The sequence below is a fragment of the Alosa alosa genome, chromosome 5, assembly GCF_017589495.1.
Source record: "Alosa alosa isolate M-15738 ecotype Scorff River chromosome 5, AALO_Geno_1.1, whole genome shotgun sequence".
NCBI lineage: Eukaryota > Metazoa > Chordata > Actinopteri > Clupeiformes > Clupeidae > Alosa > Alosa alosa.
This window is the reverse complement of record NC_063193.1, coordinates 23,942,863-23,969,468: the sequence shown is the minus strand read 5'-3', so window position 1 is coordinate 23,969,468 and position 26,606 is coordinate 23,942,863. Positions and strand designations below refer to the sequence as shown.

Sequence of the window (26,606 nt, the reverse complement as noted above, 5' to 3'; positions counted from 1 at the left end):
CCCTCTGAGTTTGGCAATATTTTTGAGGTGGTAAAAAGCTGATTTAGTTATCGCTTTCATGTGAAATTTAGATCACTGTCAATTAATACACCAAGATTTTTAAGAGTATCCTTTGCCTTCAACCCTTTTGTGTCGAGGAGAGTGGCAACCCTAAGTCTTTCCTCCTTTTTACCAAATATAATTATTTTCTTTGTTCAGCTGAAGAAGATTTTGAGACATCCAGGTGTTGATTTGTTCTATACACTGACACATAGATTCAAGAGGACCATAGTCGTTTGGTGATAGAGCTAAGTAAATTTGTGTGTCATCTGCATAGCTATGATATGAAATCAAATTATTTTGAATGATTTGTCCAAGTGGGAGCATATAGAGGTTGAATAATAGTGGCCCCAAGATCGACCCCTGGGGAACACCACAGGTCAAGGATGTTGGTGTTGAGGTACAGTTTCCGATGGGAACAAAGAAGCTCCTTTCTTGTAGATATGATTTTAGCCAGCTGATAACTATGCCTGTAAATCCAACCCAGTGTTCTAGTCTGTGTAGTAAAATATTGTGATCAACAGTGTCAAATGTTGCACTAAGGTCCAGTAGCACTAGGACTGATGTTTTACCTGAATCTGTGTTGAGGCGGATGTCATTGGAAACTTTAATTAGAGCTGTTTCAGTGCTGTGATTTGCCCGAAAACCAGACTGAAAGTAATCAAAATACCCATTTGATGTTAGGAAGGTGGTTAATTGATTAAAGACTACTTTTTCAATAATTTTGCCAATAAAAGGTAGATTGGATATGGGCCTGTAATTGTTTAGCATGGAGGCATCCAGGTTATTCTTCTTGAGAAGTGGCTTTACAACAGCTGTTTTCAGTGATTTAGGAAAAGTGCCAGACAGCAGTGATACATTTACAATTTGAAGGACATCCGCCGCTATGGGGTGAAAAACAGTTTTGAAGAAATTGGTAGGCAGAGTGTCTAAGACACATGTGGAAGAGCTGAGATTTTGTACCGTTTTTTCAAGTGTTTCGTAGTCTATCAAGCTGAACTCTGACATCAAGTTTAGTTTCCCTCTGTTTGTTGCTGGAAGTTCAGGTTCTTGAATTTGTAATTGAGCAGATATGTTGTCTGATTTTGTCAATTTTACCTTTAAAAAGAGATGAAAACTCATTGCATTTACTAGTTGAGAGAAGTTCAGGCGCTAATTGTGAGGGGGGATTTGTTAACTTATCAACAGTTGAAAATAGAATACGAGTGTTATTTGAACTTCTATTGATAATGTTAGAAAAGAAAGACTGTCTTGCTTTGCATATTTCAGAGTTATATGTGCAGAGCATCTCTTTATGGATTTCATAGTGGATCTGAAGTTTGTATTTACGCCATTTTCTTTCAGTCTTCCTACACTCTCTTTTTAGAAGTTTAACTGCTGGATTTTGCCTCCATGGTGCTTTCTGTTTGTCCTTAACTTTCTTGAATTGTAATGGAGCAATGTCATCCATAATGTTTGCCATTTTTGCATTAAAGTGATCAAATAAGTCTTCAGAGTCTGACAGTTGACTTGACTTGAGTGAAAGTGCTTGCTCAAAGAGAGCACTTGTCTGATCATTTATGATTCTCCTTTTTACCATTATAGCTGTTTTGAGTGTGTGGGGACATAGACACATCAAAGAACACGCAGAAATGATCAGATAAGGCCAGGTCTTTAACAACTGTAGAGACATCGAGACCCTTTGTGATAACAAGGTCGAGGGTATGGCCGAGAGAGTGTGTTGGCCCCTGTACATGCTGTGTTAGGGAGAAAGTATCGATTAGTGCAATGAATTCCTTGGCATAATTGTTTTCAGGATTATCCGCAAGTTTAGATCCCCTGATATAATAAGACAGTCAAACTCTATGCAAACAACTGATAGCAGTTCACCTAGCTCTTCAAGAAAAACTTTAGCTGAATGTTTTGGAGGCCTGTAAATTGTCAGTAATAAAATCTGAGGAGAAGACTTAATGCATGCACACAGATATTCAAATGAAGTAAAGTCACCGAATGATGACTGATTGCACTGAAAAGACATCTTGAAAATTGTGGCTATCCCCCCACCTCTTTTATCAGCTTTTAAACGTGATAGTGGGCGTCTTTTTCTGCAGCTCAGCTGTTTTTAAAGTTTCGAAAATTCAGCTTCTAGGCCTAGTTGAAAATGCCCTATGTCACGCTGACAGCTGACCAATCACAAGCAGATAACCGAAACCTGTGAAGACGCTCCCTGCTGCTTTTTGGAACAAAAATAATGGCAGGTTTTTAAAAAAAAAAAAAAAAAAAAGCGGCCTGCACAACTTATTTTGTCAGAAAAAGAAGTCTGAACGTAGCCTACCCTAATGAACTCATTGAGCCAGTTTCCAGTAGGCCTACATGAATTAAGGGTGTTTTCACATAGCCTATAGTCCCTTTAAAAGAACCGAACTCGGTCCACTAAAGGCGTTTTTGTTTACTCACGGCAACAGTTGATAAGGAGGGAAATCGCATGTTTTAAGCCTTCTTTCCTCTGAATGGTGAAGTGGTAATAAGTCCACTGCTGTCTGCTGTCTGGCACTTTTCCTAAATCACTGAGGATGGCAGGAAAACCCAACTATTTTCTGGTTCAAGCTGAGTTCAAGCTCCGAACCAAAGTGCCATTCCGAACCGTTTTTTGTTTGGTCGAATGCTCTGCCAGGTTGAAATGTTAGTTCGCGAACGGGAACAGAGCCGGTTCTCTGTCGGTGGAAAAGACCAACGAGACCAGAAAGTGGACCAAAGAAAGTGGAAATCACACTTCAATTTGTCTCCATATTTTACTCCATCCCCCACTCTTGAAACTTTTGTGTAGGCCTATGCTTGTTTGGCATGCCTGAGTGTGTGTGTGTGCGGCTGCACAGAAAGTAGCCTACTGGTGCTGAAAAGGTGAATTGATTGTAGAATAGCCAAAGAAGATGTAGCATTGTTATAAAACCTTTAAAATCTCTAAACAATCACAAGTAGGGCAGTTCATCACAGTTCATCCATTGCAACTGGATTGATGAAAGGCCACTTACACCTGTAGGCTACATTGTATTTGGGAAAAGCAAAAGGTATCAGCATAATGTTATTTATTTATTTATTAGTTATTTATAAACAAAAACATCTCTGTCAGTTCCATGCCGTTTTCAACAGCTATCAAAACCAAAGGTCATTTTTGGATGGATGGATTTTATGTGAATGTTTCTTCTTCTACATAAGATTTTAGTCATCTTTAGTTCATGTGATACTTTATTGTCAATGCACAAATTAAGTAACAGTAGTCTGAAACGTTATTGTTAATGCACAAATTAAGTAACAGTAGTCTGAAACGAAATGCTGTTTTACATCTAACCAGTGGTGCAAATAACTGACATGTCCAAATGGGCCTTGATGAAAAGCGTCGCTAGACTGTTCTACACATTTTAACGCCCCCCCCCCATTCTTTTGTGTATATGTTCTTCTGTGTGTGTGTTTTCGCTTGTGTTTGTGTGGGGTTAATGGTGTGTGTGTGTCTGCTTGCCTGCATCTGTGTGTGTGTTTTATGGTCAAAACGAAAAACAATGGTTCCGTGTCATCCTTGTGAAATCCTTCAAAAAAAAAAACGTAACAAAAAAATGCATGCCCAGATTGAGCAATGTTGCAGGGCAATCTAACCACATAACCGTCTATGTGTGCCAATTGGATGACTAAAGTTCTCAAGAAACTTGAGTTTGGCGTAAGAGGAAGTGTATTGTGTGAGCAACCTAGTCTCATCTTGCACTGGATCATCTTCCTAAATCTAAATATTATGATCACAAGTGTTGGAAAATTACTAAGTCAGCACCAGTCAGAGGCTATATTGATTGTTTTGCACTCTTATGATGTCATCACATCACCAAAAGTAGGCTATTGGTTTTACCAAAAATATTACAAAAATAGACACCTAAGTATTTTGATAACATATACGAAGCCATTTTCTTCAACCCAATCAAATACAAATGACAAAATACTGTTTTGCATTTGAAATATGTAATACGTATCATAAATACTGCCCATCCCTAGGAGTAGGCATCCACGTGTGAAGATATGATGCAAAACCATTAGGGTTTGTTGATAATGGTTTTATATCTGAAAATGTTCAGGGCTCCAAACTGTTCACCAAGTTTCATTCCTTTATGAAAGAATTTGACCTCATTTACACATATCCCCTGTACTATGAAAGTTCAGTAAACTGCCAAAGGTACAGTTTTTTGGCCATTGACTTATGCACATAATTTCAATTTTGACAATGTTCATGGACTTTTGGTATGTGATATGGGAAGGTTTCATGAACTGAATACAACAAAAATAATTTCTGTTAGTTTTGGGTTGGGTGATTATTTCTCACAGATTGCCTAGACTAATACAGTATATGTTGCCAAATGTTCTTTTTCTTACATTATAGATGGTGATACCAGGAACAATAATAAGCAGTTTGCACCAATATTCAACCTCATACTAATGCCAAGAAATTGTCTTTGTTTCTGATGTCAAGTGTAGTGTTTAGGGTTATGGTAAACCATACATTTTCAGAATGAAGTCACATTGTGTAATGTTATCATGCAGTTAACAAGCATAATTTACCAGGTGATGCTACTAGCCTGACTACGCCCACATTTTCCTTTCAGGGAGATACTAGTCTGGAGCAGGAGCACCATAGTTCAGTTTCAGTCAACAAAAATAAAAAAAAAAGTCAGACCAATCAACAAAAAGAGGGGATGACGAAATCAAAACTGCATGACTGTGGTAAATGGTAGAAGCAATGCCTGCAAGACTGCAAACATCAAAAACTGTTGTTGGAAAAGTAGGCTCAGATGCATTGTTTCTGACTGCCTAGTCTGTTTATAGTTTGTAAAGTTTAGGCGATTCTGATCAATGTGATTGACCAATGATTTCAAAGTTAATGATGAGTGACCAGGCTATTCACTCATCAATGAGTTTGGCTTACCAGGCAAGCTACCCCTCAAAAAATGAGATAAAAAGTCATGATTCTTATCATAATATCATAAAACCCTCATGTTGGTGCCACCTTATCTGTCCCTTTCAGTCATTTGGATTTCTCTTCTTTAGATTCCGCACATACACTGCTCTGTCTGCTTTGACCATGGGGTTTTATCTGGAATTCACAGGTGAATTTGGTTTTGATCGATCCCTGAGTTGACACTTTCAGGGTTTTTATACAAAGGCTCACTTAATGAATGGAATCCATTTGATTCTATATTTACCACCTTCTTACCACAGAGGGTGAAGCACAGTTGATTGAAATTACAATTGTGATTACAAATGTAATTAAAGCATAATTATGCACCAGTGAAAACATGCACAGTGATACCATAATTTTATCCAAAAAAGTCTTTGGAACTAACAGTGTCAGAATTTTACCATTTTAGAAGTGCATAATGATCTGTGTGTTTAGACAAAGAAACCCTAAAATGTTCACTCCAACTCAAATGTTAGACAGTTCATCAGACACAGCTCAATCAAGATATATCCAAAAAAGGTTTTACAGTTGTCCAACAACATCAAAAGCTTTCAATGAGAGGCGTTTAATTTGTGTCATGGCTATTCAGAGCAAAAGTTACACATTAATATTTTTAAATTGGTGTATTTGCAACAAAAACCTTAATTATATATTATATCCCAGACACATCACTAATATTTGTTGCGGTGCATACTGTAGCTGCATCAGTAGGATTTAAAATGCTTCAGATGGGATATTTACTCATGTAGACAGATGATTTAATACTTTGATTTTTCAATATCATCCTTGAGTGTTTTGAGAGTTATCCATGGTCTGATGCCTTGAAACAACTTCTTTGTCCTTCTACAGGCATATTGACTGTGTAAAACCCAATGACATTTTTAGATGGTTTAATTTTTGACCCGTTTGAAAAAAGCGCACACCCTGATTGTGAAATTAAAAAAAAGTGCAAAACAATGAATGTAGACTCTGACTGGTGCTGATTAGTAATTTACCCAGACTTGTTGTGATCATAATATTGAGATTCAGAGGATGAGAAACTTGTGATGAGTACTTGTAGGTTGCTTACACACAATACACTCCCTCTCATACCAACCTCAAGTTTCTTGGAAACTTTAAAAATAAGTTTTTTGAGAACTTTAGTCATCCAATCGGCAACATTGTTCAATCTGGGAATGCATTGATGTTGTCAGACTTGTCTCCACTTTGTACCGCTTGACAAGTTCAGTTGTGACTTTTTATAGATTCTCTGATACAGTATTTAGGCTATGAGACATACAGTTGTCCCCAGAATTATTGGCACTTCTGCTAAAGTTGACTAAAAAGAGGAATGTAAAATCATCTTTTGGAAATTGGGTGGGCTTAGCCCATCCTGGACCCTGCCTAGCCGGCCCTGTTTACAAGACTGGGTTGCTACAGTTCAGCTACAACAGATACATCAGCATCAACTCATTTCAGGGCTTGCTAACCCAAAGGAATATTTCAATCTTGTCTCAAAAATGTATTTTCTTTGTCTCAGCTGCGAAATAGCCCTCTTCTTGTCTCAGCCCAAGCCCAAATACTCTTCTCGATCTATTCTTATTTCCCCTAAGGACCCCTTTGGAGAAACAGGTGAGATCTCATTTCAAATTTTGCTGTCCTGTGGGAAGCTATCTATTTTCAAATCTCTTTGGTCCAAGATGGAAGATGAGGAATGTTCTATTTTTGATTTTATATTAAGGATTTCGAAGTACATGTCACAAATTCCATTGCATCTCTGTCCATCTATATGTACACAAAAACATTGTTTTAGGATCTTTGGGCCAGGAGGGAAAAATGCAAACATGCATTACAAGTGTAAATCACACAGTTTTTCTGTCTTGATTTTTGACTCCAGGGCAACCTGTCTTGATCTTTAAATGATGTGCAGTGTACACATACATCTCGGTCATAGACTGGTGTCAGCAGTATCAAAGGTCTGATGATAACTAATATGGTCAAGGTCCATTGGCCAATGGTCCGTCAGGTTGTCTTGTGCAAGAGTGAGGACCTTGAGTGTGTGTGAAAGAGAAGGAGGGGCTTCTCCCACACCCCAGAGCAATACAGACAGCCTCTCTGACCTGTACACGCACTTCGCAGACTAAACATCGCACACACACACACACACACACACACACACACACACACACACACACACACACACACACACAAGCACACACTAAAAGCACTCACACAGACTTTGATGTAGACATAACAATTCCAAGCAGGAAACTACTTAGGAAGTAGCACTAACAACCTCAAAGAAACCCTGAGCTTGCGCATCTCAAATGTGGTCACTATTATTGAGTGGGGTATATTTCATGATCTGGCCCTGAGTGTGTCCGTGCAGGGGTCTCCTTACACTATACAGTACTGTAATTGGCCAGGAATAGCCAGTGAGTTAGGTTCAAAATGTCAACCACAGAACAGAGATGCAAAATATTTGTGCACACACACTCACACAGTTACACATATACACAAAACATATTCGCAGAGTTAATTAACAATGGCTTAATAATTGCTAAGCAAGACAAAACTTTCATAGATATAGAACAGTTGACTGCTGCAACTGGCATTATAATTAAACTAAACAGTTGCTGTAGGGCACAGCATAACAGTCTAGTAGTTCAAGCTAAGTAAAAGATTACTACTTCAAACTTTCAACAAGTAGTATTGAATGCATTTGAGTGCAAAATGGACGGTGTGTCAAAGGCAATGGTCAATTTGACGACAGGTGAAATCTGAACTCAACACCACGGCCACTCTGACACATGATCTACTGTATATCAACATGTCTCCATGAGTCTAAATAAATACACGCGCATGCACGGACGACACACACACACACACACACACACACACACACACACACACACACACACACACACCCCACACACACACACAAAAACACACACACAAAAAAAAAACACACACACACACACACACAGTGTCAAAGAATCATGGCTCCAGCCTTTTTCTGCATGCAAAGTCCATTTCTGTATCTTACAGAGGCTGCAAAGGGACATGGGCAAAACAAAAAAAAAAAGGTTTTCATGTGCAATTGAAACTTTCTCCCCTCTCCCCTTAGCCATAGAGGACTTTTTATGCACCAAAAATGTTGTGCACCAGAAACAGTTTTTTTTGACCATGTCCAACACACACACAGATACACTTATAAACCTTATAAGTGCTTGAGGTCATGTACCTCTGTGCATGAGCGTGTGCTTGGCTAACCCAGTCAGTGTCCAGACCTCCAGGAACCCACATGTGTCCTGAGATAGAGGGTGATCCTGAAGGTCAGGGTGTGGCACATTCTAAGTTGGTCTGAGTACAGTTAGATGGACGGGGCAGAGGTGTAGGGTTTCTGAATGATGCAATCCAGAAGGATGCCCCCTTTGGATGTGTATGTGTATGTTTTCATACACTATAAGGTATGAGTTTCAGTGTATGTACATGTGACGATCACTCTTTTACCAAATCTGTTCCGTGGTGCTTTCTCAGTTCATTGTGGTAATCAGTGGGCCTATGGAGTTTACACTACAGGCATATAAATATTTACAAAGCTGTAAGTTAACACACCTGATATCTTCCAACCTTCACATCACTTTCTATCAGCTGATATAATCTTTCCACGAGTCAGCAACTCCACCAGGAACCCAAGATTAATTCTGAACTTCGTGGAACAACTTCCAGAACATTACCTTTTTTTTCGGTGTGAACTCAAAGCCATAATAAATCACTAAATAACTATAGAGTGTACAGTAGGTGCCTCTGACAAATCGTTTTTTGATATGCCATTTCCGTTTAATGTCGTTCTGTTTCTGAGTTGAAGGACGGGCAGTGTATTTTAAGTGGTGCATTGATATTTGTTCTTTACACAGTTGTTTTTATATCTTTGAGAACTTGGCCAACTTTGTACTGTGGTGTGCAATGCTGATCAAATTAAAGCCCACTTGAGATTTTTTATTTCAAAGGACTTATGGTAATATCAAGGTTAAATAACAAATAGGTAATACAGAGCTCTGAGGCGTTTATTCTGGCACTGACATGAAACAATTTGGAGTGGTTCTGCGCATGTGTGCTTTTCCTATCTACGGGTCTATGGGCAGTCAATATGCTCGCGACAGGAAATGAGGGATTTGATCCAGAAGAACAGATGTGCATGTGTGATCTTTCAGTTTAGCCTTCGCTGGCAACGGCAACTATCTGGACTAAGCGTGAGAGAGAGTGAGAAAGAAAGAATGACCCTAACCTGCTATTGCCTTTCTGTATGCTGGTGTGTGAGCTAGACTTGCTGATGTGTCTGAGTGACAAACCCCTGTGGAGCTGTTACATAATCCCATATGCACCTCTGAGTGTGCATGGGAGAATTGTGAACATGCATGAGTGTGTGTGTGTGAGAGAGAGAGAGAGAGGGAAAAGCTGTTACTGCATGCTACATTTAGGTTCCTAAGTGGCCAATCACAACGCACTAAAGTCATGGGAGCATGGGAAAGAGACCATTCAAGGCCCCCCACACACACACACACATAGCTAGCCTGGGCTCTAAGAATAGCACACTGTGTACTGCTACAAGAATCTGACAGGAGCCTCACTGGCTGAGCCTGAAGTCAAAAGCTTCACCGTGCTTACTCTCCTGTTACTACACACACGCACCAGCCTCTATTTGTTTAGCTGCACTCACACATGCATATCAGAGGTTTAGATGTCTTTCCTGAAGATATGCCACCCTCTGCTGGTCGAACAATTCAAACACTGTCAAGCTACAGCTCTCAGCTGTCCAACATTGTGTTTCTATGTGAAGAGTGTTCCTCTAGCTCAGAGATCTCTATCCTGCTCCTTCCCCACTCTACTCTGCATGCCTCCATCTCCTCCTGCCATGTAGACCTATTTGAGATCATCAGTAGCACTCGCACCCAAAGAATATCACCAGCCATTCTAAGAACAGAAACGGGATAGGATGTGAATGAATTTCAAACCCCTGCTCTAGCCAGAGAAATGTGCCAACGTCACCAAGATGGGTTTGAGTTCCACAGAGTACAATAAGATATGTATGTCTTCCCAGCAGTGCATGTTGCTTTTGATAAAAGTGTCTGCTAAATAAAGGGGTATGATAATGTTTAAGGAAAACATGAGACTTTTGTAACACATCCCTTTAATGACATACACACACACACACACACTGATATTTCAACACACACATAGAACAGAACACAGACCTCTGCCAAGGCCAATGTGACCCTTCTTGCAATGTTAAAGAGGATGGAACAAAATTCCTGGATCTAGGGCTTGACCTGGATCTGTTCCAAAAGTGTAACCGGTTCTTCCTCAGCCCACACTCCACAGAGTTTCATGAAAATCGGTCATATTGTTTTTTTGTATAATCCTGTTGACAGACAAACAACAAATCTAACCAAAAACATTACCTTCATCAAAGAGGTTATAACATTTACAGAGAAAAGAGTAAACGGCAATCAATGTTTGACTGGAGTGACAATGCAGCAAGCAAGGTGAGCCTTTCTTGTTTCACACACACACACACACACATCAATTTATTCTAATAGACACATTCATTCCATACACCTGCAAATCTTCTTATGCTTGTAACTGTTCACCCAGTTTTCTCTATGTGCAGTGCCATCACTCTAACTGAAAACACACAATGATGACACCACAGGGACCTTTACAAAACAAAGAAAACACATGCACAACTCTTGCAGCCATAGGCAGATCCAGCTATACTAATTCATAACCCTCCACTAGATTGCTGATACTGATGAACAGGTGAACCAGATTATGTTTGTGTAGGAGTTGGTGTGTGTGTGTGAAAGATATGAGAGAGAGTTAAAAGCGTCCATGGTGGTTTGTGTTTCAGGAGACCACCATGACTGCACTTGAAAAGTCATGACCTTTGAACTCTGATGCGAGCAGTCAGTCTGTCTCAGCATACATATTCCTGTGAGAGCAGCTCCACGACCTGACTGGCTGCTGTAATTCTGCCTTCGTTGCTCCTCTTCCCTGAGGAGTCCTGAGCGCTGTGCAGTCCACTGCACCTCTTCACCTGCCGTCTCTGTCCACGCACACTCACTCCTCACGATCAGTTCCACAACTCTTCCTCTAATATCACTTGTGTTGTCTCTCTCTCTCTCTCTCTCTCATCCTCCGGTTTTGCTGTTCTTATGGTCTGTCCCCTCTGTAAGTACAGCTGCTTGCTCAGCGCTTGTTACGCCGTTTGTCCATTTCCTTGCGGACGCGTGCCAGCAGCACGGTTTTCATGGCCGAGTCTAGAATGTTCTCCTCTGCCACCCGCGACACCACACTCTCAGGATCGTCCTCCTGATAAAAAAACAAACAAACAAATAATTAAAATCAGCACGAAGTTGTTTTCCCTTCACCTTCCCTCACTCTATTAATCTCTCAGCTTTAGCCTCTGTATGGCTACTTCAAATGTGTATTTTACAGTAGAACAATGTTTTATATATATATATATATATATATATATATATATATATATATATATATATATATTGCTGCAAACATCTGTTTAAAGCCGGCGCACCAACACACCTTACAGACGATGAAGGAAGTAATGTGTCCACTGTCGGCCTGGTAGTCCAGCCAGAAGAGCGGAGAGGCTGAGCTTCCCTCCTGTTCAGTGCTGCTGTCACCACTCTCATTCTCCTGCCAATCATCTGCTGCCTCATTGGGCCCCAAGCCGTCTGCTCAGACACAGGACACACATATGCACATAACTTAGACGTGTGTACACAGGCCTGTGAGTAGCACATGCACATTCATATCACTGACTTACTCCGGTGGCGTGGATGATATACTTGCAGATCGGGTCGTCGAGGTCGACAGGGGGTGGTTGTATGCCTGCGCCGTTGCCTCTCTTTGGCCTGTTTCACTTCTTTATCATAATCATCTCTACAAAACACACATATCAACACATGTCTAACTTGTGGGCCTACTAAGGCCCAGGGGGAAACCCACCCATCATTCAGACTTCAATCCATCATTGATTTCCAAAGCGCCCCCCCTGGACTTGAGTGGTTGTATGGGTAAGGGGTGGTGCGTAGATTATTTAGACTTTAATCATTTATTCGTCCGCAAGAGTGAAGCACATTATATCTGAAGACGATATCCAGCAGTCTTCGGCCAACAAGGCCCCTGCGTCAACACTCATACAAGCATCGTCTGCGCATGCGTTACTAAGCCTCTAGCTGAGAAAGTACAAGTGAGACCATAAGGAACTGGGAATTTAATATTTTAATGTCGAGTCTTGCATAAGGGAAATTACAACTTACACAAGAGACTTCAAAAACACTTCCATGGGGTCACTTTCACAGACCTGAGTCGATCAACTTTACCTTGCTTTCTGATTTCGTCTAATGTGGTGTAAGAAGCCGTGAGTCATGTCCAAACGCCCCCCTCGTTTATCCTTCAGTGCATGCTCTTCCCCGTCCTGCAAAACCTCCATCGTGATTATTCCTGGAACAAGCAGTTACATTAAGTAAAAGTTATCTTTCTTAATACGCTCATCCAAACAGGACCACCGCATCATTGGCTTGTTGTGGTTATGCTTCTAAAACCCTTAACCGATAAACTGATGTCCAACATATGTCATACACGGAGTGACTTTTCTCTTTCCTCAGTTCAATGCATAAAGCATTACTGCCATCTAATGGAAAATGCATATGATAGTATTTTCTTACATGTTTGTCTTTAAGGTAAAATAATAGTTCTGCCTTTAACGAAATTAGTTATATTAAGGAAGATGTGTAGGGATGGAAATGGTAAGAGAGTAATCCTTATTGAGAGCTGTTTGTGAAGATAAAGTCAAAGATCCTTTAGTCTCTGATAAAGTATCCTGTTTGCACTCTCTGCTCAATCACTCTGGGGAGGATTTCAGTTGGCCTGAATTGTCGTAAAGATGTCGTAACCATTGGTCGTAACCTGGTCGTAACCGGGAGATTCAGAGTGCTTTCGGCCATACAAACACATTTCGTGTATGAATTCAACATTTGTGCATAGATTTCTCAATTAACCTCTATTTACTGCGGGAAAATACGTGATCATAAAGAGAATGGCGACCATAAAGCGTGAACGTGAAATCGACGAAGACGACGATGAAGGTAACTTCCAATGTTGTGTACGTTATGGTTTACTTTATATTGTTAGCAAAGCCTGCAGTAGCTGTTGTAATAAGGTAACGTTACTTATCTAGTTGCTAAGTAAACAACATGTAGTCGCAAATGATGTAAAGACGGAGATGTTTTTTGCTATCCGGCAGCATTAGTTTGTGTTGCAAACATGGGATTAATTGTCTCAGTGACATTGCTGGTTTTAGTCATTTGGCTAGCTACTGAGTAGGCTACTTGTGTAGCCTAATGTTAACCAGAACTTATGGTGATTCTGTCGAAGACTGATAACTTATGATAACTGATGTGCCTAATTTGCACAGTAATGTATTCTTTAATGCTAGCTCATCCAAGGTGAACTTTCGGATGAAATAATCCTACATGTATGTGCCTCACATCCCTGTTGACTGTTTATTGGAAGATCTTTTTTGTTGATCTAACTGTGTTGTTAACAATAATGATGTAATAATATTTTGATTGATGTACTGGAATGTTTTTTCCCTATCAATGTAATTTAACAGTACCTGTAAAAGTGGGTCGAGGGCATGATGTCGAGGACAAGAGGAGTCGCCACTGCCCCTACCTTGACACCATCAACAGGCAGGCCAACACAGACAGACACACCATCTTAATTTGTTTCTCTCACTCTTGCTCACACACTTCCTGTATCTCAAAAGAGTTTGCATACATAATATTTTCTATCTTTACGTCATGAAGTTTATTGACACGTCATGAAGTTTATTGTCATTAACAAATAACAGACACACAAAGTGTGCTCCCATACAGGACATTTGGATATGATAACTCATACTGGCTGTGTTTTTTAGGAGTGTTTTGGACTTTGACTTTGAGAAGCTGTGCTCCATTTCGTTGTCCCACATAAATGTGTATGCTTGTCTTGTTTGTGGGAAGTATTTTCAGGGTGAGTCTTCATCTACCCTACATATGTACACACAGACATACAGACTTGGGCAGTTAGACCAAGGAGGCCAAATGTTTGATTTTCTGAGCCTGACTCTGCAGTAGCCCTTGATAACGTGTGTTTTTCTGTGTTTACAGGGAGAGGACAGAAGTCTCACGCCTACACACACAGTGTACAGTTCACTCACCATGTATTCCTTAATCTGCACACACTTAAATTCTACTGTCTGCCTGACAATTACGAGATCATTGACTCCTCGCTAGAGGATATCACGGTGAGTTCACATAAATGCCTTATAGGGCTAGTAGGGCTGTCACTTTTGTGAAAAAATCCTGTTTTAGACATAATTGTTCATTGAATCGATTGTAAAATCGATTTTTCATGTCAAAAGACGTTTAATTTTCAACGCCAAATATAGGCCAATCCACGAACAACTAACAGGCATTAGGGCCTAACGTAAAGGGCGCTTTGAAGGCGCACAAGCCAGCAATATTTCTGATGATTTCTTGGCGTGAAGTTTCGTGCACAATGACAAACAGGAGTGCAACATTCTCGAAAAACAATAAGCAGAGTGGACTGTCATAACATCAGTGAAAAACATTACTGCAGGCTTCAACGTGGCTGCGTTTACAATTAGAAATGTCAAACAAATTTTGCCTACGTAGAACTCACGACTGCACAGTTTGCATGCCGCTTTGTCCTTCTCCATAGTTTGATATACCCAAACCCCGAAGTGCTTCCATATCGAACTCCTCAAGTTATTAGGGCCTATCACTCGTCTCTCTCATGTCGCACAGGTTGATCGCGTTGTCCTTAATTTTTTGGCAAAACACCAGCAGCACAGCAGTCGATTGAAACAGCTGTTTCCGATGCGTAAAATTGGTGGGAATTTTCTTTTTTAGCTTTCGCAATGCTTACTGCACTTCGGAATTCTTTGTTATTTTTCTGCTTGTTTGTGAGTTTTGTTACATCTAGATTTTTTATTTGTTTAATTTGTTTAAAATTAATAGTGTACATATTTGGTTAAATTCGATTCCCTATTTTAGTTTTCGAAACTTGTGTTGGTTGGTCCAATCGATTGTGCAATCGATTTTCGAACGTAAAGTGACAGCCCTACTAGCTATACATGTAATTGCATCTGTACTTACACTCAGAAGCACACAGCCGTACACATTAATGCATATTTATACTCTGACTAGCTGTCAACCACTCATGTAGTCCTAGTGCCCCACACAAGCATTCCTTAGACCTCATGTAAAAGGATTACTCATTGAAGCAAATCATAAAGATGTGTTGTTAGTTATGCACAGGTTCATAAATCTTCAATCAATGATAAATCATTGTCTGTGTCTCACTGTGTTCTCTCCCTTTCTCTGTATCTTTGTCTCTTGCCGTCTCTCTCTCTCTCTTCTCTCTCTCCCCTTTCTCAAACACTGCAGTACGTGCTGAAGCCCACATTTACTCGTCAGCATATTAGCGGACTGGACAAGCAGGGCCGTCTCTACCGTGCCTATGATGGCACCACTTATCTGCCTGGCATCGTGGGGCTCAACAACATCAAAGCCAATGACTATGCCAATGCAGTGCTGCAGGTACACATGCAGATCTTACTCATTTTCTTAGTCCATCAAACACATCTGTAAATGCTATGCAAGTCACTGGACTAGTAATGGCATTTCAATTACATTAGTGGAGGTCTTCAGATAGAGATGCATAGATAGGTATACACACTGAAACACACACACTTGTATTTCTGGCATATCAGCTCGTTATGGTGTCAATGAGTAGCCTGATGAGCCAGACCCACATCAAGATGTAGGGTCTGGGGACTCACCGTTTGCAGTGCTCAGTCTGAGGGGCGGCATAATCGGTTGTCTTTCAAATTCCCTCTGCACGCAATAGGATGGTGTTACAACTTATGAGTCCCATGCGTTTTCCCACCAGCGGAGCTAGTTGGCTAGTTCAAACTTTTGCCAACTTAAAAAAAAGCTTAACTCGTGTCACGCTGTTCGCCAATTCACATATGCATAACCCCTCCCTCCATGCCACAGCCGAACTGTGGCCACACTTATACCTTTTCTTAATATAGTTATATATATATAGATATATAGAAATATAGACTTTATTCTTGCACTGTTGCACTGTTGGACTTACTCATTTGCACTATCACCATGACACTCACTCACACAGAGCACCTTACCTTCGAGTATATACACTTATACTTATACTTATATACCTTACTATGCACAGAGAATCACAGGCTCAGTCCCTGCCTCAGTCATTGCAAGCGCCTCTTGATTGATTAATCACCCACTATGTGGATACTGTTTTTAGAATTGATTTAGATTAAGTGTTAGTTAGTATAATTTGTATTTTAGTATATTTAGTATATTCTTTATCTTTTACTGTCCTTATTGCTTAGTTGTGTTTTTTATATTATATACTTTTAATTACTTTTTCTGCTGTTAGTGAATGTGTGTGTGTGTGTTGTCTGTATGCTACTGAGGCCTCGAATTTCCCCTGGGGATCAATAAAGTATCTATCTTTCTCTCTTTCTCTCTTCTCTCTCTCTCTCTCTCTCTCAGCAACATTTATCTTTGTTTTCAAGTAGCAGGGAATTGACGCCGAACCGTTACAACAATGCCATCATTATGTTAAGCCCACCTACCGACTCTATACACAATGTCATTGGCCTTATCGAAGTTTAATTTTTCCAGCTTGCAGGCCAACAGAGGGTTGCTAGACTACCCTGGCAGCAAATTACATTTGCTGCCGCTAGGGTGCGTCTAGATTTCTAGGCTAGTCAATGAGTGCGTACAGCTCTTAAAGAATTCTGATTAAGTATAAGTATATATACTCTTTTGATCCCGTGAGGGAAATTTGGTCTCTGCATTTATCCCAATCCGTGAATTAGTGAAACACACTCAGCACACAGTGAACACACAAGTGAGGTGAAGCACACACTAATCCCGGCGCAGTGAGCTGCCTGCAACAACAGCGGCGCTCGGGGAGCAGTGAGGGGTTAGGTGCCTTGCTCAAGGGCACTTCAGCCGTGCCTACTGGTCGGGGTTTGAACCGGCAACCCTCCGGTAACAAGTCCAAAGCCCTAACCAGTAGGCCACGGCTGCCCCAAAGAAATTAAGAAATGTGTCCTACTTATATGCATAACTGTGGGTTACAATGTTGATGCAAATAGATTGAAATGATTTTCTCTCTCCCTCTCCCTTTCAAGGCCCTGTCTAATGTACCTCCCCTGAGGAACTACTTCCTGGAGGAGGAGAACTACCGTGGGATTCGCCGGCCTCCGGGTGACATCATGTTCCTGCTGGTGCAGCGCTTTGGGGAGCTGATGAGGAAGCTGTGGAACCCGCGCAACTTCAAGGCCCACGTCTCGCCCCACGAGATGCTGCAGGCTGTGGTGCTCTGCTCCAAGAAGAACTTCCAGATCACCAAACAGGGTAGGACGGCCTGTTTAATGATGTTCATTTACACCACCAGGTGGAGTGTGTGCTTATTACTAGATCATCTGTGCTTCAGGTGTTCAGGATTGTTCTTTGGGCTTACTGTGTATTTGGCAGTTGTGATAATGGTCTCTTAAAGGCTGACACACAATGTTTATGCCTTTTTTCCATACTTTTACAATTCTTTTGAGATACTGTGAATGAAGTGCTAGTTTTTTGTGTTCATAGATTAATTGTTTGTCTTTACTTGTATAATTAAAATCTAAATGTTGCATGTGTGTGTTGACACATTGTTATCTGTGTGCTTCCACAGGGGATTCTGTGGACTTCCTGTCTTGGTTCCTCAATGCTCTACATGGTGCTTTGGGTGGCACCAAGAAGAAACCACCTTCTCTGTGTTGCCGTTGAACTTGGTGAGGATGTTGAAGAGGGGGACCTGTGGGATGATGAGCTGCTCAGCGTGTGTGTTTCTTTCAAATGTCTTGACACAGTTTTGAGTGTCAAAATGTGTGTGTGTGTGTGTGTGTATGTAAATGTTTGCATGTGATCGTGTTTACACTTTGCCCTTTGCTTATATAAAAATGTGAAATTCTGCCTTATTTGCAGCCATCATCACAAAAGTGTTCCAGGGCTCCATGCGGATCTTCTCTAAGAAACTGCCTCATCCTGACCTGGTGAGGGATAACACACTCTCACACACTCTCACACACACACACACACACACACACATACACATCCTCACCTGGTGAGGGGTAACACACTCACACATTCACTCTTTGCTATTCTCCTAATATACACTGTTATTCAGCTGAAGGTGACATGAACTTCACTGTGTGAAGCTTCCCAATTAGCCTATCTCATTTAAGTGGTGTGTGTGTGTGTGTGTGTGTGAATATAATCAGCCCCCAGAGGAGAAGGAGGCCCTCCTGCTGACGGAGGACTACCAGGAGGTGATGAGCGAGGCTCCCTTCCTCTACCTGACCCTGGACCTCCCCACTGCGCCGCTCTACAAGGACGAGAAAGAGCAGCTCATCATCCCACAGGTCCCCCTCTTCAACATCCTCACCAAGTTCAACGGCAACACAGAGAAGGTACGCACACACACACAGACATACATACACACACACACACACACATACACACACATACATACATACATACACGGACACACATACATACATACATACATACATACATACATACATACATACGGACGCACACACACACACACACACCCTTGCAGAGACAACACAGGGACATCACTGTATATACACTCATCAAAACTGATGTTTTTGTTCATCATCCGGCCTCATTTTACAACCACTGAGAACACACATGCTATTGAATGCCTATATTTACATTTTCAACTTGTATTGCTGTGTTGTTGGCAGGAGTATAAGACGTACAAGGAGAATTTCCTGAAGCGTTTCCAGCTGCTACGGCTGCCCCCATACCTCATCTTCTACATCAAGAGGTTCACCAAGAACAACTTCTTTGTGGAGAAGAACCCCACCATTGTGAACTTCCCCATCACGTCAGTTACTCACACACACCACACACACACCCATGGTCATGTTTAGAATGGACAGACACAGACACAGACACAGACACAGACACAGACACAGACACAGACACAGACACAGACACAGACACAGACACAGACACAGGTTTGTTTACCTATACATGTAGAATGATGTTGTCAAGCTCTGACGCAGATGCACAAACCTTCATACTAATACATACAGCAGTCTCACACAACCAGGCTTTCACTGAAGGCTCAGGCTTCTCACTCACACACTTACGGCTTCTACACACAGTTGCGTGCGTTGCAGTGCTGGAGACGCATCCCATTCACTTTACATGGGCTCATGTCATCCGTTGCCGAACTGAATTGTGGGTCTGTTGCAACGCGTTTCTCCTGTCGCTCGCGTTGAGAAATTCAGCTGTTGCTGCACTGACAGACGGCACCGGCCAATCAAGCCAATCGACGGACGGCACCAACCAATCAAATTACGGTTATACTTCAAGTCATTTGCATAGCTACCGTCGGGAACACCCACTGGCATGCGTTGACGGAACGCAACTGTGTGTAGAAGCCGTTACACACATTCACTCTGTACAGAGTTAAAAAAGATGATACATACTCTTCTGGTCTCTGTGCGTGCAGTAACTCATTCTGAAGCACCCACCGTTAGCATAGCTTAGCATAGCTCATTGAGGTGGGTAGTTCCAACTAGCCTATCTCCCAAAAGTGACAAAAGAACTCAAACATTGTTCTATTTACATGTTGTGACTAATATACTTACAATGTGTATGTGTACAAAGTTTCCATGTAAAAGGCAACACAGTGATTTTCTAAGCATATACATGATTGGAACTACATTCTCATTCTGGCGAAGCACTGCTACTGCAGCTTTTCAGGTGATGTGTGCAAATCACTCAGTCCAAGAAGCTTTTCCTGAATGAGGACACAGTTTGTATATGCTTAAAAAATTGCTAATTTGTAGCCTATGTTGTAACTATACAAGTCATAACAGGTAAATGTGAAAATGTTGGAGTTCTTATGTCACTTTTGGGTAGGGTTGTCTGATGTCTGATAAAAAAAACCTGGACATATCGATGACCCAACCAATGCTTTGCTCACAAGTGAAAAAGTCCATTTGACAGTAGACCCACAAGACAATTGGACTTTGTGTGCAGTAAGATTGTGCATAGCCCTGAAAATGTTAAACATCTCAAGTATTCTCATAAGAGGAAACTTCTCTTACTTAACTTATCTTAGCTGGCCTGATTGCTAGATACTGGTGCTTGTGCTTGCTTTTGCTCCCTCTTTGCTAAAGAAATAAGTAGGGGGATGACTTAGATTTGCATTTACCATACCTTAGCCCCACCTATAGCCACTTTTATTTGGTATGTCTCAATCAGACATTGGAATAACTTATTATGTTAAACATTTGATTTTCTTTTTACTGGCCTGGCCTGTCAGTCTTGTGGACACCTGTCATATTAACAGTTTGAGTTCACCACCCATATTGCGTTTTTGTTTGAGTGCCAAAAACGTAATATTGCGATTTTAGTTTTTTTTTTTTAATTCCGAAAATAGACACTCTAACACACCTTATGTGTGATTTTGGGAACTCTATGATGAATAGAACTGAAATAGATGACGATCGAAAACTCATGAAAAACTGATAAAACTTTTGATGGTTGCCGCTTTGGGTCGAATCAGTGACTCATGCACGTCAGGTCAAAACCAGGCCATTTTCGTGGGAATATTACTAGGTGGCAGTCTCGCCAGGTCACTTCCCGGAAACTTTACAGGCGACCATTCATTCATTCATTCATTCATTCATTCATTCATTCATTCAATTTCATGAAAGACGCTATCTCCATTTCTAGAAAATAAAACAGGGATTTTGATGAAAACTAGCCATTGTTTAGCTTGGGATTTCTCAGGAACAGAGGCATGTAGAAATAAACGGTTTGTACCCACTGAGAGCTTAACGTCAACAATGATCTAGATTGCTGGCACTCTGGGCCAAAGCTTCCGAAAACAACACAGCATTCAAAGTTATCAATAACAAACAATGTTGAGTATTTGACGTCAGGTAGGCCAGGGATGGATTACTGCACGGGCCTACCGGGCCCAGGCCTAGGGGCCCAAGGGGTCAGGGGGCCCTGAAGCCCAAGCCTTTGCATGGAATCACTGCCTCAATATCAACAAATCAGGATGTAGGCTATGAATCTGATTGAATTAAAGTATTGACCATCCTCAAAATGCACCAGAATACAGGAAATCACATACAAGGATACAAGGAAGTTTATTGTCACATGCATATAGTTACTGGAAGTAAGAAATGCAGTGAAATTATGTCTGGTGTCAATGCCTATTTGTGCATTAATGGGGGTAAAAAAAGAAAGGCTAGGCAATCAAGGACATGGGTAGATGGAGGAGAAATCAAAAATAATAAATAAAAAGTGTGCAAAAGTTGGAGAATGTCAGATGTGTGTGTGTGTGTGTGTTTTGACGTGTGATGAAATAAGAAAATAAATAAAAAGGTCTGTAGCATAGGGAGAGGGATGTAAAAGTGCTAAAAGTCTTGTAGGTGTGTGTGTGTGGGGGGGGGGGGGGTCATGAGTGCTGAGGAGTGAATGAGTGCAAAGTCAGTATAGTGTGAGTTCAGAGTTCGGATGGCCTGGGGATAAAAACTTCTCCTGAGTCTCTCAGTTCTGGCTTTGTGACTACATAGGCGTCTTCTTGATTTCAGCAGTAGGAATAATCCATTGTTAGGATGAGAAGAGTCCTTCAGAATCTTTTTTGGGCTCTTAGGAGTATTCTTCTGGAATAGATATCTTGTAGAGCAGGGAGTTGAGTTCTTATAGCACGTTCAGCTGAGGCTACTACTCTCTGCAGAGTACTACAATCTCTAACTGTGGAGTTCCCATACCAGGTGATGATGCTACCAGTTAGAACACTCTCAACCGCTGAAGTGTAGAAGGCCTTCATGATGGATGTAGAAACTTTGAATTTCCTTAGCTGACGAAGGAAGTAGAGTCGTTGTCTGGACTTCTTCAGAACATATTGAGTGTTAACAGTCCATGTTAAGTCTTCAGTAATGTGGACACCAAGGTATTTAAAACTTTTGACTCTCTCTACAGGTTGCCCGCTGATCATTAGTGGGGTGTAACTGTAGTTCTGCTGCTGCCTTCTGTAATCCACTACCATTTCCTTGGTTTTATTGATATTCAGTGTCAAGCTGTTAGATTGACACCACTGTGCCACCTCATCAACCTGATCCAAGTAGAACTGTTCATTGTTGTTACTAATCAGGCCCAAGATCACTGTGTCATCTGCGAACTTGATGATGGAGGTATGACTACTGTTGGCTTTGCAGTCATGTGTGTAGATGTTGTACAGCAGTGGACTCAAAACACAGCACCAGTGCTGATGGTTAGCACCAGATGTCAAACAAATGATGGTTAATGAGGTCAGATGTCAAACAAACAGGCTATACATCTGGGCTCAGGGGTCCAAAGTTCATAAAATGAGGTAGACTATTCAAATCCTGTAGTAGGCCTAAAATCTAGATCATTGTTGACGCGTTAAGCTCTCAGTGGTACAAACCCTACATGCCTAGTTTGGGCCATGTCCCTATAGGCAATGATAGTTACACAAGGAACTGCCCATCAACAATAGGCTATATCTAAATTGAAATAAACTATGAAAACGGGATATTCAGGAGATTGGATACATTTCGGGACAGGCTATAAAACCGGACGGTGGTAACCGACTTTTTGCTATAGGCAGTTACGATTGTGCAGTTACTGTGAGTTACTGCATGCACAGAGACGAGAAGGGTATGTATCATTTTAACTCTAGAGGGAGACAGTGAATAAACTTATTTTCTCAAAAAGTTGACGTGTTCCTTTAAAGCTGAATTGAACAATATAAATATCTTCCCCCAAATCACTAAAATAAGACAAAAATACAAAAATGCAGTTGGTTACTTAGGCTACATAACAGGAGGGTGCAGGATATGTGTAGACAACTAACATTAGCGTTATGGACTAACCCCATACATTTCTATGGAGGATTCTTGAGTGTCATTAGAACGTCTCTGGTTAAGCTGAATGTTTAACGTTTATATAGAGTTTTGTGTTTTTCTGTTGCCATTAGTGGAAATGATTGTCTTATTTCAACATCAGTATCTGTGGGCAAGGAGCTCAGATACTTTCGTCTTACTCACTTTGTGTTTGTGTGTTTTTACAGGAGTGTGGACCTGCGTGAGTATTTGACAGAAGAGGCCCAGGCTACAGAGAAACATACCACCTATGACCTAATAGCCAACGTGGTGCATGATGGGAAACCGACAGAAGGATCCTACAGGATCCACGTTTTACATCATGTAAGTGTGCGTTTGTGTGTGTCTGTCAGCTATTGAAGGACCTTTGTGGAGGCCAAATCTGAATGTGTGTGTGTGTGTGTTGCAGGGCACTGGGAAATGGTATGAGCTGCAGGATCTACAGGTTACAGATATTCTTCCCCAGATGATCACGTTGTCTGAGGCGTATATACAGGTACTTTTTCACTCAAAGAATCGTATTCAAACACATGCGTTTATTTTAAAAGTTTACCAGATCTATCTACCAAATCTGTTTAATTGATTGTGTGTGTGTGTTTGTGTGTTTGTTTCTGTGTCCAGATCTGGAAGAGAAGACAGAGTGAAGAGGATGAAGACAGTCACACAGGAGCCTGAGAGTATTTTATCATGCTTGCTGTGTGTATGCTAAAAGAAATTGACTTTTTTTTTTTTTTTTTTTTTTTTTATACATACATGTTTTACTTTTAAACCTGAAACTCTTGTTTTGAGCTCTGGTGGCTGTTATTGTAGCAGATAAAATCAGCTTACAAGCTTATCAAATGAAAAACAAAGGCAAGTAATAATTTGGTCTGAGGAATGCTGCCCAACAATGCTATCTGAATATCTACCTGCTGAGTCATGGAATAAAATGACTACAAACATTTCACTCATTTGTAACATTTCTTTTCACTCTTACACAGTAGATGGTGTGGAGGAGATGGTGTGAATATGTATCCATGTTATAATTCATATGGGGTTTTATGTGTATTTTGTATTGTTTTAAGCAAGGTGAAGGTGCAACGTACAATGCAGTACTAAATTGTGGTATTACAACAATAGACACCTTTCTATAAACTCCACCCACAACAAACCCTTGTAAAATGAGGCAGGATAAAGAAACAAAACAACAACAGACATTTGTCACTTCATCACTTCTGGCAGTAAATGGTGCAGTACTTGTAATTCTTAATAGTGCCACAAGGTTGCATCTGTGAGCTTTCATGTTGATTTTATTGAGGTTCAGGCACGTTGGGATCTTTCCATTGAGTTTCTTACGCCATAATCCTTACTGCTCCATAGACCACTGCTGCTCCTTTCTGTGAGGCTTGTATGCAGCCATAAGAAGGTATTCCTGCATCATGTGGGTCAGTAAGCTTATTTACTGGAACTTTAGGTTCATTCCCATCAAAAGTGTTCTGGTTACTCTGGCAGGCAGATATGGTTTTAGCTTAATTTTTTTTAATTCTTTAATTCTTATCCAAAGCAACCTATATAATAACAATAGCAATATTCACTACACTAACACCATAAGAGCATAACTTAAAATAAAACAAATTAAAGACTATGTCTGATCATTTGCACGGAAACAACCTCAGCAAAAGCCTGTACCGCTTCCTCCTTTTCTGACATGATGTAACCCAAACGGTCTAACAGACAAATAGACTGTGACCAATTATGACCTGGGGATTTACAGACTCAAATCACGCTGATATTTCCGTGCAGGGTCCAGGTAGCTGGCAGATTGTAGAAGTTGTATTTAACAACCATTATAATAAACTAATCAAGTGTTTGTCTGATGTCTTATTACCCTTCCGTTAATGCTAAGAATAAACAGTTTGTGAACTCTTCCGCAAGTCATGTTGTATGTTATACTCCACTGTGAGCATATTGTATTTCAGGTTGCACACTAAATCGTCTGTTAGCCGCAATGATGTGTAACTGATGGAGCATTCATGTAGAGTCTGTGATGAAAATGACAAATGAAATATATTTTGTGCCGCTCATCCAAAAGCTTTACCACTACTGCCACTCTGTTAAATCAGACAAAGCTTTGTATTATCAGAAACTGTTTTTATTTCCAAATTACAGCAGTTTTGTCTCCCTGATATATCACATCAGTTCAAAATAATAAAACACTGAGATTGGTACATCGCTGATACAGTGCATTAAAAAATGTGCAAATAAGCTAAAAAGCAAAGATCAGTGCAAGAGAAGATTCAGTCACATGAAGTAAATAGACACACGTGATTAGGGATGTAACGGTATGAAAATTTAACCTCACGGTTATAGTGACCAAAATTATCACGGTTCTCGGTATTATCGCGGTATTTTTAAAAGTGTGTTCAATATGTTCAGAAAGCACTGATAGGCCTACATAAACTGAAATAGTTTCAAAAAGTGTCCCGTTCGCTTTTTCCTTGGTCATGTTTAATTGGCTATGTGCTTATAGCTTAACTTACCCTACCATGATTTGTTTGGAGTTTGCTATTTCTGTTATTTGGATCCAATGAGTGAGACCAAAGTAAGTGTTCGAAATAAAACTTTAGGCTACTGTATTTTCCTGATAACGTGAGTGGAATGGATTTAATGTGGATGCGACCATAAAAAGACGCTGAGTGGCTACATGATACAGTGTATGTTTTGCAGTGAAAATGTTCCGCTTTTTAAAATCAAAATTTTGCTTAATTGTACCAGGCCTACTGTATGCCAAAAGTAGGCTCGCAAGAAGCTGGGAAGGATTAAACACATGGTTTCCACACCGTGCTAATCAACCGTGATAATTATGATATTTAAAATGAAAACGCCAATTGTTATCGTCAACATTTTTTATCGCGGTTTACCATTATACCGGTAATTGTTACATCCCTACACGTGATCACCAATGCATTTGACATAGAGGTACGCTACTCCTCTCCCATGCCTGTACTATGGTCTCTGTGCACTAGCTTACTTGAGGTAGGCAGTTTCCTGTTTGTTGACATGGCCGTCAACAAGCACCTGAAGAAGAGTGCTTTAGTTGAACTAAAGCATAAGAAATACAATGTACGCGAGTCTTAATGTCCTTGAGCGGCTCTAAGGAGCACTGCTGTGGGCCAGTCTGCTCGGCTTCAAGTCGTTGCCAGCCTACGTGCAGTGGCTGCTCAACATAAGGGTGAGCACACGTTTTCAGGTGCTGCTTGACAGCATTGTCAACAAACAGGAAACTGGTTTGTTGACTTCAAGTAAGTGGATGCCCAGAGCCTATATTCTTATATTGGCTGTATTTCCATCTCTCTCTCTCCCTCCCCCCTCTTTTCTCTGTATTACCTCCTCTGAATATGAAGATAGCAATAAACAACGAGATGTAAGAATGCTAGATGCCATGGCTGATTGTGTCACTCCCCCAACAACCCAAAGGACAGCACGCAT

The 26,606-nt window shown here is 40.8% G+C and overlaps 2 protein-coding genes across 2 annotated transcripts; one reads left to right on the top strand and one right to left on the bottom strand.

Moving 5' to 3' along the window:
• Positions 1 to 10,167: 10,167 nt before the first annotated feature.
• Positions 10,168 to 12,658, bottom strand: c5h2orf68 (chromosome 5 C2orf68 homolog). The gene is made up of 4 exons (XM_048244253.1): positions 12,403 to 12,658; positions 11,844 to 11,959; positions 11,600 to 11,751; positions 10,168 to 11,368 (listed from the first exon to the last, which is right to left on the bottom strand). Exons 1-4 carry the CDS (start codon positions 12,510 to 12,512, stop codon positions 11,246 to 11,248), a joined length of 501 nt encoding a protein of 166 aa, XP_048100210.1. The 5' UTR covers positions 12,513 to 12,658; the 3' UTR covers positions 10,168 to 11,245.
• A 268-nt stretch (positions 12,659 to 12,926) lies between these two features.
• Positions 12,927 to 24,084, top strand: usp39 (ubiquitin specific peptidase 39). The gene is made up of 13 exons (XM_048244252.1): positions 12,927 to 13,167; positions 13,695 to 13,773; positions 14,001 to 14,095; positions 14,233 to 14,369; positions 15,535 to 15,687; positions 17,328 to 17,553; positions 17,870 to 17,945; positions 18,164 to 18,230; positions 18,459 to 18,647; positions 18,948 to 19,090; positions 23,327 to 23,462; positions 23,548 to 23,634; positions 23,760 to 24,084. Exons 1-13 carry the CDS (start codon positions 13,119 to 13,121, stop codon positions 23,811 to 23,813), a joined length of 1,491 nt encoding a protein of 496 aa, XP_048100209.1. The 5' UTR covers positions 12,927 to 13,118; the 3' UTR covers positions 23,814 to 24,084.
• Positions 24,085 to 26,606: the final 2,522 nt, after the last annotated feature.